Source organism: Dromaius novaehollandiae, chromosome 35 (genome assembly GCF_036370855.1).
Source record: "Dromaius novaehollandiae isolate bDroNov1 chromosome 35, bDroNov1.hap1, whole genome shotgun sequence".
In the NCBI taxonomy this organism is placed as follows: domain Eukaryota; kingdom Metazoa; phylum Chordata; class Aves; order Casuariiformes; family Dromaiidae; genus Dromaius; species Dromaius novaehollandiae.
This window is the reverse complement of record NC_088134.1, coordinates 533,002-549,157: the sequence shown is the minus strand read 5'-3', so window position 1 is coordinate 549,157 and position 16,156 is coordinate 533,002. Positions and strand designations below refer to the sequence as shown.

General features: G+C 71.0%; 1 protein-coding gene across 1 annotated transcript in view; it reads left to right on the top strand.

The window, feature by feature from the left end:
• The first annotated feature begins 6,923 nt into the window (after positions 1-6,923).
• The window catches only part of LOC135325311 (neurexin-2-like), a 57,936-nt gene continuing 48,703 nt past the window's right edge, over positions 6,924-16,156 (top strand). The window contains exons 1-4 of the mRNA XM_064503272.1: positions 6,924-9,281; positions 13,057-13,074; positions 14,432-14,461; positions 15,451-15,516. Coding sequence (XP_064359342.1) covers positions 6,974-9,281; positions 13,057-13,074; positions 14,432-14,461; positions 15,451-15,516 — 2,422 coding nt within the window. The 5' untranslated portion in view covers positions 6,924-6,973. The remainder of the gene's footprint in view (positions 9,282-13,056; positions 13,075-14,431; positions 14,462-15,450; positions 15,517-16,156) is intronic.

Sequence of the window (16,156 nt, the reverse complement as noted above, 5' to 3'; positions counted from 1 at the left end):
GGCCCAGCTGCGCCCGGACGCCGGGGCCCCCGGAGGGAGCTGCCAGGTCAGTGGGGTGTCGGGGGGCTCTGGCAGCTGGGCTTTTCCCCATGGGGCAGGTGGGGGGGGGTCCCTGTGGGGTGGCCCCAAGCCCCATAGGGTCTCTGGGGGGCACCTATGGGCTCTATAGGGCACTTACAGGTGACTGTGGGGCAGTTTGGGGTCTCTATGGGGCAGTTCAGGGTCTCTGGGGCACCTATGGGTCCCTGTGGGGCAGTTTGGGCTCTCCGTGGGGTCTCTGTGGGGTGTCTATGGGGCACCTATGGGTCTCTGCGGGTGCTGTGGGGTCTCTGTCGGGCACCTGTGGGTCTCTGTGGGTGCTGTGGGGCACTTATGGGTCTCTGTAGGGCAGTTCAGGCTCTCCATGGGGTCTCTATGGGGCAGTTTGGGGTCTCTATGGGGCACCTATGGGTCTCTGTGGGTGCTGTGGGGTTTCAGTGGGGCACCTGTGGGTCTCTGTGGGTGCTGTGGGGCACTTATGGGTCTCTGTAGGGCAGTTCAGGCTCTCCATGGGGTCCCTGTGGGGCAGTTTGGGGTCTCTATGGGGCACCTATGGGTCTCTGTGGGTGCTGTGGGGTTTCAGTGGGGCACCTGTGGGTCTCTGTGGGTGCTGTGGGGCACTTATGGGTCTCTGCAGGGCAGTTCAGGCTCTCCATGGGGTCCCTGTGGGGCAGTTTGGGGTCTCTATGGGGCACCTATGGGTCTCTGTGGGTGCTGTGGGGTCTCTATGGGGCACCTGTGGGTCTCTGCGGGTGCTGTGGGGTTTCAGTGGGGCACCTGTGGGTCTTTGTGGGGCAGCTCAGGCTCTCCATGAGGTCTCTATGGGGCAGTTTGGGGTCTCTATGGGGCACCCGTGGGTCTCTGCGGGTGCCGTGGGGCAGCCTGGGGTGGCCGTGGGGCCGTGGCCGTGCGAGCTGTGCGTGTGCCCGTGTGCGAGCCATGGAGCGCGCGTGCCCGTGCACGAGCTGCATGTGTGTGAGCTGTGCACGTGTGAGCTGGTGTGCGAGCCGTGCTGGTGCACGCGTGTGAGCCGGCGTGTGTGTGTGTGAGCTGTGCCGGTGCCCGTGCACGTGTGTGAGCCCGTGCGTGTGCCCACGCCGGTACGTGTGCGAGCTGTGTGCGAGCCGTGCGTGTGCCCACGCCGGTGCCGGTGCACGTGCCCACGTGCGAGCCGTGCCAGTGTGCGTGCCTGTGCACGTGCGTGAGCCCACGCGTGTGCCCGAGCTGGTGCCTGCATGTGTGTGTGAGCCGTGCGCGAGCCGTGATGGTGCTTGTGCACGTATGTGAGCCCGTGCGCGTGCCCGGGCTGGTGCCGGTGCCCGTGTGCAAGCTGTGTGCACGCACGAGCCCGTGTTAGTGCCCGTGCTGGTGCCGTGCCCGTGCACGAGCCGTGTGTGTGCACGAGCTGGTGCCGGTGGCGGTGCCCGTGTGCAAGCCGTGTGCACGCATGTGCCGGTGCCCGTGCTGGTGCCGTGCCCGTGCACGAGCCATGCGCGTGCCCGAGCTGGTGCCCGGTCCCGTGTGCAAGCCGTGTGCACGCATGTGCTGGTGCCCGTGCACAAGCCCTGTGCGTGTGCCTGAGCTGGTGCACGGTCCCGTGTGCAAGCTGTGCGCACACATGTGCTGGTGCCCGTGCACAAGCCCTGTGCGTGTGCCCGAGCTGGTGCCGGTGCCCGGTCCCGTGTGCAAGCCGTGTGCACGCATGTGCCGGTGCGCGTGCCCGAGGCGTGCGTGTGCCCGAGCTGGTGCCGGTGCACGGTCCCGTGTGCAAGCCGTGTGCACGCATGTGCTGGTGCCTGTGCTGGTGCCGTGCGTGTGCCTGAGCTGGTTCCGGTGCCCGTGCCCGTGTGCAAGCCGTGTGCACGCATGTGCTGGTGTGCGTGCCCGAGGCGTGCGTGTGCCTGAGCTGGTGCTGGTGCCCGTGCCCGTGTGCAAGCCGTGTGCACGCATGTGCTGGTGTGCGTGCTGGTGCCATGTGCGTGCCTGAGCTGGTGCTGGTGCCCGTGCCCGTGTGCAAGCCGTGTGCACGCATGTGCTGGTGCCCATGCACGAGCCATGCGCGTGCCCAAGCTGGTTCCGGTGCCGGTGCCCATGTGCAAGCCGTGTGCACGCATGTGCTGGTGCCCTTACACGAGGCGTGCGTGTGCCCGAGCTGGTGCCGTGCCGGTGCTCGTGTGCAAGCCGTGTGCACGCATGTGCTGGTGCCCGTGCATGAGCCGTGTGCGCGTGCCCGAGCTGGTGCACGGTCCCGTGTGCAAGCCGTGTGCACGCATGTGCTGGTGCCCGTGCATGAGCCGTGTGCGTGTGCCCGAGCTGGTGCCGGTGCACAGGCCCGTGTGCAAGCCGTGTGCACGCGTGTGCCGGTGCGCGTGCCCGAGCGGTGCCGGTGCGCATGCGCGTGCCCGTGCGCGTGCCCGAGCGGTGCCGGTGCGCGCGGCGGCGGCGGGCGGGAGCTGCGGGACTGCGGAGCCGGGCGCTTCCCCGGGGCCGGGGCCGAGCGGGGCCCCGAGAGCAGGTACCGCCCGGGGGGGGGGGAGGCAGCGATGGGGGGGTGCAGGATTCGGGGGGCAGCGGTGGGTCTCGGGGCTGGGGGGGCTGCAGCGATGGGGGGGGCAGGAACTGGGGTGCAGGGTCCTGGGGATGGGGGGCAGCGATGGGGGGGGCAGGATGGGGGGGTGCAGGAATTGGGGGGTGCAGGAATTGGGGTGCAGGGTCCTAGGGCTGAGGGTGCAAGATGGGGGGGTGCAGGATGGGGGGGTGCAGGATTTGGGGTGCAGGATGGGGGTCTGCAGCGATGGGGGGGGCAGGAACTGGGGTGCAGGGTCCCAGGGCTGGGGGGCAGCGATGGGGGGGGCAGGATGGGGGGGTGCAGGAATTGGCGGGTGCAGGAATTGGGGGGTGCAGGAATTGGGGTGCAGGGTCCTAGGGCTGGGGGTGCAGGATGGGGGTCTGCAGCGATGGGGGGGCAGGAACTGGGGTGCAGGGTCCCAGGGCTGGGGTGCAGGATGGGGGGGTGCAGGATTTGGGGGGCAGGATTCGGGGTGCAGCAATGGGGTCCCAGGGCTGGGGACGGTGCAGGATGGGGGGGTGCAGGAATTGGGGGGCAGGAATTGGGGTGCAGAGTCCTGGGGCTGGGAGGTGCAGGGTGGGGGGGGCAGGATGGGGGGGTGCAGGATGGGGGGGTGCAGGGCAGGGAGCAGGGCGGGGGGGGCAGGATGGGGGGGTGCAGGGCGGGGGGTGCAGGAATTGGGGGGCAGCGATGGGTCCTGGGGCCGGGGATGCTGCAGGGCCGGGGGGGGGCAGGGCGGGGGGGGGGCAGCGATGGGGGCCGGGGAGGGGGCAGGACCTGGGGGGCAGGGGGGGAGCCAGGGCGGGGGGTGCGGGGCCGGGCACCGGGGCGGGGGGCAGGACGGGGCTGCAGGAGCCGCGTCGGGGGGGGGCAGGATCTGGGGGGGCAGGCTGGGAGCTGGGGCTGGGGGGGGGCAGGAATTGGGGTGCTGGGGGGCTGCAGGAATTGGGGTGCAGGGCTGGGTGCAGGATTGGGGGGCAGAGCTGCCCCCCAGGGCCGGGGGGGCGGGAGGTTGGGGGGGCTGCAGCGTCGCGGGGGGCAGGATGCGGCCCCCGGGGCCGGGGGGGCTGCAGGGGCCGGGGGGACCCAGCGCCGGGGCCGGGGGTGCAGGATGGGTGCTGGGGGGGGGGACAGGGTGGGGTCAGGGGGGCTGGGGGGCCTCATCCTGCCCCACTGCAAGGACCTGCGGGCTGGGGACCCCCTGCACCGCCGGGGGGGGGCTGGGGGCCGCGTCCTGCCCCATTGCACAGCCCTGGGGGCCGCGTCCTGCCCCCCCCCTTGCATGGGGCTGGGGGGGCCGCATCCTGCCCCATTGCACTGGGTTGGGGGGCCGCGTCCTGCCCCATTGCACAGGTCTGGGGGCTGCATCCTGGCCCCCCCCGTTGCACTGGGTTGGGGGGCCGCATCCTGCCCCATTGCACAGGTCTGGGGGCCGCATCCTGGCCCCCCCATTGCACAGGTCTGGGGGCCGCATCCTGCCCCATTGCACTGGGTTGGGGGGCCGCATCCTGCCCCACTGCCCGGGGCGGGGGGCGGCGGCGCAGAGCAGGCCCGGCCGAGGGGGGGGGGGGGGCAGCCCGGGGCCGGCGTGCGTCGCACACGCGTGTGCAGCCGGCAGTGTGCACCGGCGGCGCTCGGGGCGCGGCGTCACCCACGTGTGTGCGCACGAGGGCGGGGGCCGGGCGCGGGGCGGCGTGTTGCACGTGCGCGTGTCTGCGCGTGCAGGGGGGCGCGGGGGGGGGCGTGTGTGTGCATGGGTGTGTGCAGGGTGTGTGTGTGCATGCACAGGTGCACGTGTGTGTGCATGCACGAGGGGCGTGCGTGCATGGTTGTGTGCACACACGTGTGTGTGCGTGCATGGACTGCGTGCATGGACGGGCTGCGTGTGCATAGACGTGTGCGTGCACTTGTGTGTGCACAGCTGTGTGTGCGTGGGCACGTGCAGGGCTGCGTGTGCGTGCAGGGGGTGTGTGTGCAAGGGCGTGTGCATGTGCAGGGCTGCGTGTGCCTGGCTGTGCGTGTGCAGGGTGTGCACGTGGATGTGTGCAGGACATGAGGGAGTGCACGCGTGTGTGCAGGAGTGCGCGTGTGGCTGTGCAGGTCTGGGGCGCGTGTGTAAGCGGGTGGGGGCTGTGCGCGTGCCTGGGTGTTTGTGCACGGGGTGTGTGCATGTGCGTGCATGGATGTGTGTGTGCATACGTGTCCTTACGTGTGCGGGGCTGCGTGTGGACGGGTGTGCGCACGGGCGTGTGCAGGGCCTCACAGGGAGTGTGCAGGACTCGGGTTCCCACGCGGGTGCGGGGCTGCGTGTGCACGGTCACACGCGTGTGCACACCCGTGCCGGGCTGCGTGTGCAGTCGTGTGCACGTGTGTGCGGTTGTGTGCGTGTCCCCACGTGCAAGGCTGCGTGTGCGCGTGGAGGCATGTGCGTGTGCACGGTCGCCTGCGTGTGCGCACGTGTGCAAGGCTGCGTGTGTACCCGTGTGCGGGGCCGCGTGCCCCCGGGGGGGGCGTGCGCTGGTGCGAGGCCCCGCGTGGGCGTCCCCACGTGCGTGTGCCGGGGTGGACACACGCGTGTGCCGGCCGCGCACACGCCAGCGCAGGGACCCCGCGCGCACGAGGGGGGCGTCACGGCCGTGCGAGGACGGGGGGGCCCAGGCGTCCGGGGGCCCAGGCGTCCGGGACCCGCCCTGCTGCTGGGCGCTGGCTCCTGGGGGGGGTCGTTAGCGGAGGACTAACGAGGTTTGGGACAGGTTGGCTTTAATTAGTGGGACCTTCCCCCCCCCCCGCTATGTGCCTGGCCATAGGGCGCCCGGACGCCTGGGCCCCTGGTGGGGGGGCACCCGGACGCCTGGGCCCTTGGTGGGGGGGCACCCGGACGCCTGGGTCCTCCCCCCTTGCCCCCCCCCTCCTCCTCCCAGTGACCTTCAGGCGCCCTGGGGAGGCGGCGAGGGCCCAGGCGTCCGGGTGCCCCCAGGGGTGATGGCGGGGGGGGGGTCAGGGGGGGTGAGCAAACTCGGACGCCTGGGCCCCTGGGGAGCGCTGGGGGGGCGCCCGGACGCCTGGGCCCCCGGGGAGGGGGGGGGGGGCAGGTCGGTCCCTCCCGGCCCTGACGGCAGCTTTTATCAACCGCGCCGGGCTCTGCGCCCCCCCCCCCCCCCCCCGGGGGCCCAGGCGTCCGGGTGCCCCTGCACCCCCCACGCACCCGGGGGGCCCAGGCGTCCAGGACGCTTCCACCGCCCGGGGGCCCAGGCGTCCGGGCCCCTCCTCCCACCCAGGGCCCAGGCGTCCGGCTCCCCCCCCCCCCCCCCCCGGTGGAAATCGATAGTTAATTAACTCTGACCGGGAAAAGGGGGGGCAGCGGGGGAGGGGCGCCCCGAGGACGCCTGGGTCCCTCCTCGCCGGGGGGGGGGGGGGGGGATGGGGAAGTGCTCGGGGGCCCGGACGCCTGGGCCCTCACAGTGGGGGGGGGGGGTGTAGGCCCCCCGGACGCCTGGGCCCCTGGGATGGGGGGGGTGGCTCCCCCCGGACGCCTGGGCCCCCCGGGTGGTGGACCCCCCCTCCCGGACGCCTGGGCCCCCCGGGGTGGCAGAGCCCCCCCGGACGCCTGGGTCCCTTGGGGGGGGGGTCGGTGCTGTCAGTCCCGCTCCCCCCTGCAGGTGCAGCAGTTACCGTGATTGGCTAATTATGCGGCGCATGTTAATGAGCCCCATTACCCAATGAGGGGTGCTGACGAGGCCGGGTTATAAATAACCCGGGGGCTCATTTGCATAATGCCGTATCCCCGGCGCCCCGTTACCGCGGTGACCGGCACCCAACCCCCCCCCAATCACCGTTAATTAACCAGGGCTGCTAACGAGGGGGGGCCTCCCCTCCCCCACCTCGGCGTGGGGGGCACCGGGGCAGGGCCCGGACGCCTGGGCCCCCCCGGGGGCCTGGGCCCCTGTGGGGTGAAGCGGGGTCCCTGGACGCCTGGGCCCCTGTGGGGTGGAGTGGGTCCCCCAGACGCCTGGGCCCCCTGGACGCCTGGGCCCCTTGGGGTGGAGCAGGGCCCCCCGGACACCTGGGCCCCCTGGACGCCTGGGCCCCCGTGGGATGGAGCAGGGTCCCCCGGACGCCTGGGCCCCTTGGATGCCTGAGGCCCCCTGGGGTGGAGTGGGTCCCCCGGACGCCTGGGCCCCTTGGGGTGGAGCAGGGCCCCCCGGACGCCTGGGCCCCCCGGACGCCTGGGCCCCTTGGGGTGGAGCAGGGCCCCCCGGACGCCTGGGCCCCCCGGACGCCGGTGCCCTCTGACGCCCTCTCTCCGCCAGGTCCCGCCGCCGGCCGCCCGGCCATGCTGTAGCCCCCCGGGGCTGGTGGGGCCCCATGGCCCGCGCGGACGCCGCGGCCCCCCGCGGCCCCCCGGCTCGTCCGGCCGCCGCCGAGGTCCGTCCGGATGCCGAGGTCCCCCGGGAGCCCGCGGCCGGCCGAAGCCCCGCGGCCCGTCTAGACGCTGGCGGCCACCGAGGCGTCGAGGTCCACCAAGACATGGGGGTCCCCCAAGACACCGAGGTCCCCCAACGCGCCGTGGCCAACCGAGGCCCCGCGGCCTGTCTAGACGTCGAGGTCCACCAAGACACGGAGGTTCGCCAAGACACGGGGGTCCGCCAAGGCCCCGTGGCCAACCGAGCTGCTGCGGCCTGTCTAGACGTCGAGGTCCCCCAAGGCGTTGAGGTCCCCCAACGCGCCGTGGCCAACCGAGGCCCCGTGGCCCGTCTGGACGTTGAGGCCCACCGAGGCACCGAGAGCCGCCAGGGCTCCACGGCCAACCAAGTCTCTACGGCCTGTCTAGACCCCGAGGTCCACCAAGACCCCAAGGTCCGCCAGGACTTTATGGCCAACCAAGCCTCTATGGCGCATCTAGACTCCGGTGTCCACCAAGCCATGAAGGTCCCCCAAGCCGCGAAGGTCCCCCGGCGCTTCTCGGCCGGCCAAGCTTCTGCAGCCCATCGAGACGCCAAGGTGCACCAGGACACCGAGGTCCATCAGGCCTCCGAGGTCCACCAAGACGTGAAGGTCCCCCAGAACTCCCCGGCCAACCAGGCCTCTGTGGCCTGTCTAGACGCCAAGAGGCACCAGGACGCCAAGGTCCACCACGACACGAAGGTCCACCGAGGCCCCATGGCCAGCCGAGCCTCCCAGGTGCACCAAGGCACCAAGATGCACCACGATATGGAGGTCCAGCCGGGCCCCATGGCCAGCCAAGCCCCTGCGGCCTGTCTAGACGCCAAGATGCACCAAGACATGGAGGTCCGCCAAGGCCCCATGACCGACCGAGCTTCTGTGACCCATCAAGGCTCCAAGGCGCCCCAAGAAATGGAGGTCCGCCAAGGCCCCATGACCAACCGAGCCTCCAAGGTGCATCAAGACAGTGAGACGCACCAAGACATGGAGGTCCGCCAAGGCCCCATGACCAACCAAGCCTCCAAGGTGCATCAAGGTGCCAAGATGCACCAAGACATGGAGGTCCACCAAGGCTCCAAGGCCAATGGAGCCTCCCAGGTGCATCAAGACAGTGAGATACACCAAGACATGGAGGTCCACCAAGGCTCCAAGGCCAACGGAGCCTCCGAGGTGCATGAAGGCACCAAGACGCACCAAGACATGGAGGTCTACCAAGGCTCTATGGCCAACGGAGCCTCCAATGTGCACCAGGACACCAAGATAGACCAAGACATGGAGGTCTACCACCATTTCAAGGCCAACGGAGCCTCCGAGGTGCATGAAGGCACCAAGACGCACCAAGACATGGAGGTCCACCACGGCTCCAAGGCCAACGCAGCCCCCGACGTGCATCAAGCCGCCGAGACGCACCAGGACACGGGGGCCCACCGCGGCCCCAGGATGCCCGGGGACGACGACCACCACCGCCGCCGCCGCCGCCCGCCCCCCGGGGCCGCCCCGCGGCTGGGCCTGGCGCTGCTGGCGCTGGGGGCCCTGCTGGCGCCGGGGGCGGGGGGCCGGGCGCTGGAGTTCGGGGGGGCTCCGGGGCAGTGGGCGCGCTACGGGCGCTGGGCGGGCGGCGCCGGGGCCGGGGCCGAGCTGAGCTTCCGGCTGCGGACGACGACGGCGGCGGCGGGGCGGGCGCTGCTGCTCTACCAGGACGACGGCGGCGACTGCGACTTCCTGGAGCTGCTGGTGGCGGCCGGGCGGCTGCGGCTGCGCTTCGCCATCGGCTGCGGGGCGCCGGCGGCCGTGGAGGCGGCGGCGGCGGTGGGCGACGGGCGCTGGCACGCGGTGCGGCTGCGGCGCGAGGGGCGGCGGGCGGCGCTGGCGGTGGACGGGGCGGCGGCGCGGGCGGGGGCCGTGCGCTCCCGCCGCCCCGACATGGCGGTGGCCAGCGACCTCTTCGTGGGCGGCATCCCGCCCGAGCTGCGGCTCTCGGCGCTGACGCTGCGCTCGGTGCGCGACGAGCCGCCCTTCCGCGGCTGGCTGGCCGACCTCCGCGTCGGCGGGGCCCCCGCCCCGCTCCTGGCCGCCCGCGGCGTCCGGGGGGCCGCCTGCGCCCGACGGCCCCCGCCGCCCCGCTGCCGCTGCCCCGACGGCGACGGTGACGGTGACGACGGCGACGATGGTGACGATGACGACGGCGACGACGGCGACGACGGCGGCCACGGGCCCCTCTGCGAGCAAGGTGAGGCGGCGCGGCGGGGTCTTGCACCCGCGTGCGGGGGGCTCGTGGCGGCACACGGGGGGCTTGCGCCGGTGCACGGGGGTCTTGCACCAGCGTGGGGTCTTGCACCAGTGCACAGGGGTCTTGCACTGATGGACAAGGGTCTTGCACCAACGTGGGGTCTTGCACCAGTGCATGGGGGTCTTGCACCAGCACAGTGTCTTGTACCAGCGTGGGGTCTTGCACCAGTGCACAAGGGGTCTTGCACCAGCGCACAAGGGTCTTGCACCAATGTGGGGTCTTGCACTGGTGCATGGGGGTCTTGCACCAACGTGGGGTCTTGCACCGGTGCACAGGGGTCTTGCACCAGCGTGGGGCCTTGCACTGGTGCATGGGGGTCTTGCACCAGCGCAGAGTCTTGTACCAGCGTGGGGTCTTGCACTGGTGCACAAGGGTCTTGCACCAACATGGGGTCTTGCACCAGTGCACGGGGGTCTTGGACTGATGCACAAGGGTCTTGCACCAATGTGGGGCCTTGCACTGGTGCATGGGGGTCTTGCACCAGTGCACAAGGGTCTTGCACCAACGTGGGGTCTTGCACCAATGTGGGGTCTTGCCCTGGTGCACGGAGGTTTTGCACCAACATGGGGTCTTGCACGGACATGGGGTCTTGCACCAGTGCCCAGGGGTCTTGCACCAACGTGGGGTCTTGCAAGCGGCAACGTGGCTGCGCTTTCGGGTGGCCTCGCACGTTGCGGTGTCTCGGCACGTTGCAATGTCCTTGCACCATGGTGGCTTCTTGCACCACCGCAGGTGCTGGCACGTTGCGGTGTCTCTGCACGCTGCGGTGTCTCTGCACGTTGCGGTGTCTTTGAGCCATTGTGGGTCCTCGCAACGCGCCAGCACCTGCGGTGGTGCAAGGTCTCTGCACGCTGCCACGTCTCTGCGCTCCCCCGTGCTTCGGCAGAGCCTCGTGTCTTTGGGCGTTGCAACGTCCTCGCGCCGACACGGGGCCCCGTGAGCTGCGACGCGGCTGCGCTTTCGGGTGGCCTCGTGTGGCCTGGTGTCCTTGCGCGTTGCAGCCTCTCCGCGTGTGCGTGTGCCCTCGCACGGCCTGGAGGCCTTGCACGTTGCGGTGCCTCTGCGTGTGCGCGTGCCCTTGCACGGCCTCGTGTCTCTGCGCGCTGCGATGCTGCTGCGCCTCTGCGCGTCTTGGCACGGCCGCGTGTCATTGCATGTTGTGGAGTCTTGGCACGGCCACGCGTCCTTGCACGTTGCAATGCCTCTGCTCTTCTGCACGCCCTTGCACGCCCTCGTGCCCTTGCACGCCCTCCTGTCTGCGCAGCCTCGTCTCCTTGGGTGCCCCCGTGTCCTTGTGCGCCCTGGGGCCTTCGCACGTGCTCGTGCCCTTGCCTGTCCTTGTGCCTCTGCACTTCCCCGTGCGTCGCCGTGCCTCTGCCTGCCCTTGCACGGCCGCGTGCCCTTGCACGGCCCTGGGTCCTGGTGCCCTTGCACGGCCGCGTGCCCTTGCACGTCCACGTGCCCTTGCACAGCCCTGGGTCCCGGTGCCCTTGCACAGCTGCGTGCCCTTGCACGTCCACATGCCCTTGCACAGTCCTGGGTCCCGGTGCCCTTGCACATCCCGGTGCCCTTGCATGGCCGTGTGCCCTTGCACAGCCCTGGGTCCTTGCACGTCCTGGTGCCCTTGCACGGCCGTGTGCCCTTGCACGGCCCTGGGTCCCGGTGCCCTTGCACATCCCGGTGCCCTTGCACATCCCGGTGCCCTTGCACGTCCTCGTGCCCTTGCACGGCCGCGTGCCCTTGCACGGCCCTGGGTCCTTGCACATCCTGGTGCCCTTGCACAGCCCTGGGTCCCAGTGCCCTTGCACGTCCCGGTGCCCTTGCACGTCCTCGTGCAAGCCAGCGAGGGGGGGGGGACACAGGGATCCCCCCGGCCCGGCACACGGGGGTCTGGCGGGAGCGCCCGGACACCTGGGCCCCTCCAGCCCCTCCCAACCCCGGGCGCCGCCGTGGCAACCGTCGCCGCGGCAACAGCATCCTGGGGGCCTGTTGCCGGGGCTGCGGCTGCCGGGCGACGCCGGGGCGGGCTGACCCGTTGCCGTGGTGACGGCGGCACCCTGGCAACCGGGGCGGGTTGCCGTGGAGACGGCCGGTCCGCCGGTCGCCCGGGGAACGGTTGCCGGGGAACCGCCGTCGCCACGGGGATGGTTTCCGCCGCCGCTGCGTCCTTGAGGCCATGGGGGGACAAGGGGGGGCCACGGGGGGGGGCAGGGCCCTGTGGGCCTGTGTGGGGCGTGCAACACCCCCCCGGGCGTGCAACACCCCCCCGGGGCACGATGGGGTGTGCAAGCCTTGGAGGAGTGTGCAACCCCCATGGGGACGTGCTGTGGGGCGTGCAAACCCCCCCCCCGGGTGTGCAACCCCCCCCCCGGGACGTGCAACGGGGTGTGTAGACCCTGCTGGGGTGCACGACGGGGTGTGCACGCCCTGGGGGAGTGTGCAAACCTCCCCCCCCCCCCATGGGGACGTGCTACGGGGCGTGCACACCCCGGCTGGGCGTGCCCCAGGGCGTGCAAAGCTCACCGAGGCATTTTGCAGGGCGTGCAAATCCCCGCTGGGGCGTGCAATGGGCCGTGCAAATCCCCGCTGCGACGTGCAATGGGCCGTGCAAACCCTGGAGGAGTGTGCAAACCCCCCCTGGGCCGTGCAAACCCCCCCTGGGCCGTGCAAACCCTGGAGGAGTGTGCAAACCCCACTGGGACGTGCAATGGGCCGTGCAAACCCTGGAGGAGTGTGCAAACCCCACTGGGACGTGCAATGGGCCATGCAAACCCTGGAGGAGTGTGCAAACCCCCCTGGGCCATGCAATGGGCCGTGCAAACCCTGGAGGAGTGTGCAAACCCCCCTGGGCCATGCAATGGGCCGTGCAAACCCTGGAGGAGTGTGCAAACCCCACTGGGACGTGCAATGGGCCATGCAAACCCTGGAGGAGTGTGCAAACCCCCCTGGGCCATGCAATGGGCCGTGCAAACCCTGGAGGAGTGTGCAAACCCCACTGGGACGTGCAATGGGCCATGCAAACCCTGGAGGAGTGTGCAAACCCCGCTGGGACGTGCAATGGGCCGTGCAAACCCTGGAGGAGTGTGCAAACCCCACTGGGACGTGCAATGGGCCGTGCAAACCCTGGAGGAGTGTGCAAACCCCACTGGGCCATGCAATGGGCCATGCAAACCCTGGAGGAGTGTGCAAACCCCGCTGGGACGTGCAATGGGCCGTGCAAATCCTGCTGGGATGTGCAACAGGGTGTGCAAACCCCTCTGGGCCGTGCTATGGGCTGTGCAAATCCTCCTGGGCTGTACTATGGGCCGTGCAAACACTGCTGGGACGTGCAACAGGGCGTGCAAACCCCCCTGGGCCGTGCAAACCCCCCTGGGCCGTGCAAGGGGCCGTGCAAAGCCGGGTGGCCCCTGCGGGCACGGGGAGCCACCCCCCCACGCCCATGTGCTCGTGCGACCAGGCCCCCCCGGTGCACACGAGGGGCTCACAGGCCTCGTGTGAGCGCCTGCGTTGCACGTCCCCCGCCCCCCCCCGCGTGCCCCCTCCCCCCCATCTCCCAAGGGCGGCCCAAGGTCGCGGGGTCGAGGTGTCGGGCCGTGCACGGGGCTTTGCACGAGGCCTTGCACGGGGCTTTGCACGAGGTCGCTGGCCGCTCACTAACCGCCTCCTCCCTCTCTCTCTCCCCCCGCTGCCGCCCTGCGCCCGTGGCCGCCCGCAGAGGAGCTCCCCGTGCAAGGTGAGCGTGCGCCGCGCGTGTGAGGCCGGGGGGGGGGCGTGCAATGCTCGGGGACTCGTGCAAAGCTCAGGGCCTCGTGCACACGGCAGGGTGGTGCGACGCTCGGGGCCTTGTGCAACGCTCGGGCCTCGTGCGCGTTGCAGGGTCGTGCGACGCTCGCCACCGTGCACAACGCGGGCGCTTGTGCAAGGCCGGGGGCTTTGCACGGCTGGGGGGGCCGAGCGCCCGTGTCAGGGCCGGCGGCGCACGGGGACCCCCCTCCCCCCCGCCGAGGGACCCAGGTGTCCGGGGACACGCGTGTCCCCAGGTCCGGGGCGATGCACACGCGTGTGCGAGCCGGGTCGGCGTGCGAGGGCGGGCACACCCGTGTGCGTGCGTGTCTGAGGCGATGCACATGTGTGTGTTTGGCCCCCGCACACGCGTGTTCCCGCGGCCCCAGCACCGGGCCCCACCCCCTCAGGATGATGTCATCCCCGGCCGCCCAATGAGAAGCGGCCATGCAAATGAGGGGGGTGGCGCAGCCAATGAGCTTGGGCGCTGCAGAGGGCGGGGGGTGCCTGGGCGGGGCTATGCAAATGAGGGGCCAGGCAGCCAATGGGGTGGCCGTATCTAATGGGGGGGCTGGGCGGGGCGTGCGAGGGGCGGGGCTTGCACGAGGGGGGCGCGATGCACGCGATTGGTCGGGGTGGCCCTGGGCAGGGAGGGGCCGCGTCCCCGTGTCCCGTGCGAGGCCTCGTGCAAGATGACCGTCCTCGTGCGAGGCCTCGTGCAAGGCTGCTATCCCTGTGCAAGGCCGCCATCCTCGTGCGAGGCCCCGTGCGAGATGGCCATCCTCGTGCAAGGGCTTGTGCAAGGCCCCGTGTGAGGCTGCCACCCTCGTGCAAGGCCCCGTGCGAGGCCCCGCTGCGGCTGCTTGCTCTCCCCCCCCCCCCCCGCTTGCACCATTCTGGCTTTTCCTCCTCCTTTTTGCCGGAAAAGAGCAAAAAAAGGGGAAAAGAAGCATTTGGGGCGAATGCTTCGCTTTCCGTGCGTGCACACGTGTGTGTCCGTGCATGCACACGTGCGTGCATGCATCTGTCTGTGCGTCCGTGCACACGTGCATCCGTGCATGCATCCATCCGTGCACACGCACGTGCGTCCGTGCACACGCGTGTCCGTGCGTCCGTGCAGCGGCGCAGGCTCCGCGGCGGCGGCCCCGGCATCCTCGTGCGATGCCTGTCACAAGTTAAAAGCGGCTTTTAAATTGTGGCTGGGGGGCGCCGGCCCCCCCCGCCCCCCTGACTCGTCTCTCTCCCCCTTCTCCCCCTTCTCTTCATTTTCTGCTTTTCCCCCTTTTTCTGGTCCCCCCCCCCCCCAGGTCCTGCTCACCTGATGCTAAGCAGCCAAGGTATGACGCCCCCCCCGCGCGCGTGCAAGCCTCGTGCAAGCCTCGTGCAAGCCTCGTGCGACGGTTCCCCCCCCCCCGCCGGGTCCTTCCCTCCGCCCTGCCTGCCCCCCCGTCCCCCCCCCCCAGTGTGTGGTTGTGCGGCACGCCGGGCGGGCCTTGCACGGGGACCCCCCCTCGCACGGGGACCGTGGGGAGAGGCGGGGGCAGGCCTTGCACGGGGGGGGGTTGGGGGTGCATCGCCTTGCACGGGGACCCGAGGGAGTGTGCAAGGCTGTCTCCTTGCACAGAAAGCTGAGGGTCCCCTTGCACGGGACCTCACAGCCCCCCTTGCACGAGGACCCGAGGGAGCGTGCAAGTGCAACCCCTTGCACGGGGACCCGAGGGAGTGTGCAAGGCTGTCTCCTTGCACAGAAAGCTGAGGGTTCCCTTGCACGGGACCTCGCAGCCCCCCTTGCACGAGGACCCGAGGGAGCGTGCAAGTGCAACCCCTTGCACGGGGACCCGAGGGAGTGTGCAAGCGTGTCCCCGTGCATGGAAAGCTGAGGGTCCCCTTGCACGAGGACCCGAGGGGGGATTGGGGGTGCATCGCCTTGCACGGGGACCCGAGGGAGCGTGCGATTGCATCGCCTTGCACGGAGACCTGGGGGTCCCCTTGCACCGGAACTCGTGCGTCTCCTTGCACGGGGACCAGAGGGGGGGCTGGGGGTGTGTCCCCTTGCACGGGGACCCGAGGGCGCGTGCAAGCGTGTCCCCTTGCACGGAAAGCTGAGGGCCTCCTTGCACGGGACCTCGCGGCCCCCCCTTGCACGAGGACCGGAGGGGGGATCGGGGGTGCGGCCCCTCGCACGGGGACACGGGGGAGCGTGCGGGCGCCCCCTCCCCCTCGCACGGCTCCGGACGCCTGGGCCCCCCGGACGCCTGGGCCCCCCGGATGCCTGGGCCCCCCGGACGCCTGGGCCCGGCCGCGCTCACCACCCGCTCTCGCCCAGGGCCCACGGAGGTCGCCGAGGGGGGGCCCAGCCCCGGCGCCGCCGAGAGCCAGCATGCGGCAAAAGGTCAGTGCCCCGGACGCCTGGGCCCTCCCGGACCCCCCCTCCCCCCCCGCTGGGGCCCAGGCGTCCGGGAAGCTCGGAGGCCGCGCGTGCGTGCACACGCGTGTGCGAGGCGTGTGCTCAGAGCCCGCAGCGGGCGCAGGCGGGAGCCCGGGGTGCCGCACGCACGTGTGGCGCTTGCACGGCGGGGTGCGCGTGGCCCTGGTGCACACGTGTGTGCATGCGTGTCGGTGCACACCCAGCCGTGCACGCCCCCAACGCGCCCTCAGCATGCACGCCGTGCACACGCGTGTGCGTGCACACAGACACACATCCACCCATGCACGTCCCCGGTGCAAGCTTGCACCAGGGATTGGTGCCCCGGCTGGTGCATCAGCACCAGGTGTGTTGGTGCAACGTGTGTTGTTGTGCTGTGTGTCGGTGCAACACGTGTTGGTGCAGCACGTATTGGTGCAGCATGCGTTGTTGTGGTGCGTGTCGGTGCAACACATGCCGGTGCAACATGTGCTGGTGCAGCACGTGTCGGTGCAACGCGTGTCGGTGCAATGCGTGTCGGTGCAACACATGCTGGTGCGATGCATGCCAGCACAACACGTGTCGGTGCAGCATGTGTTGGTGCAACGTGTTGGTGCGGCGTGTGCCA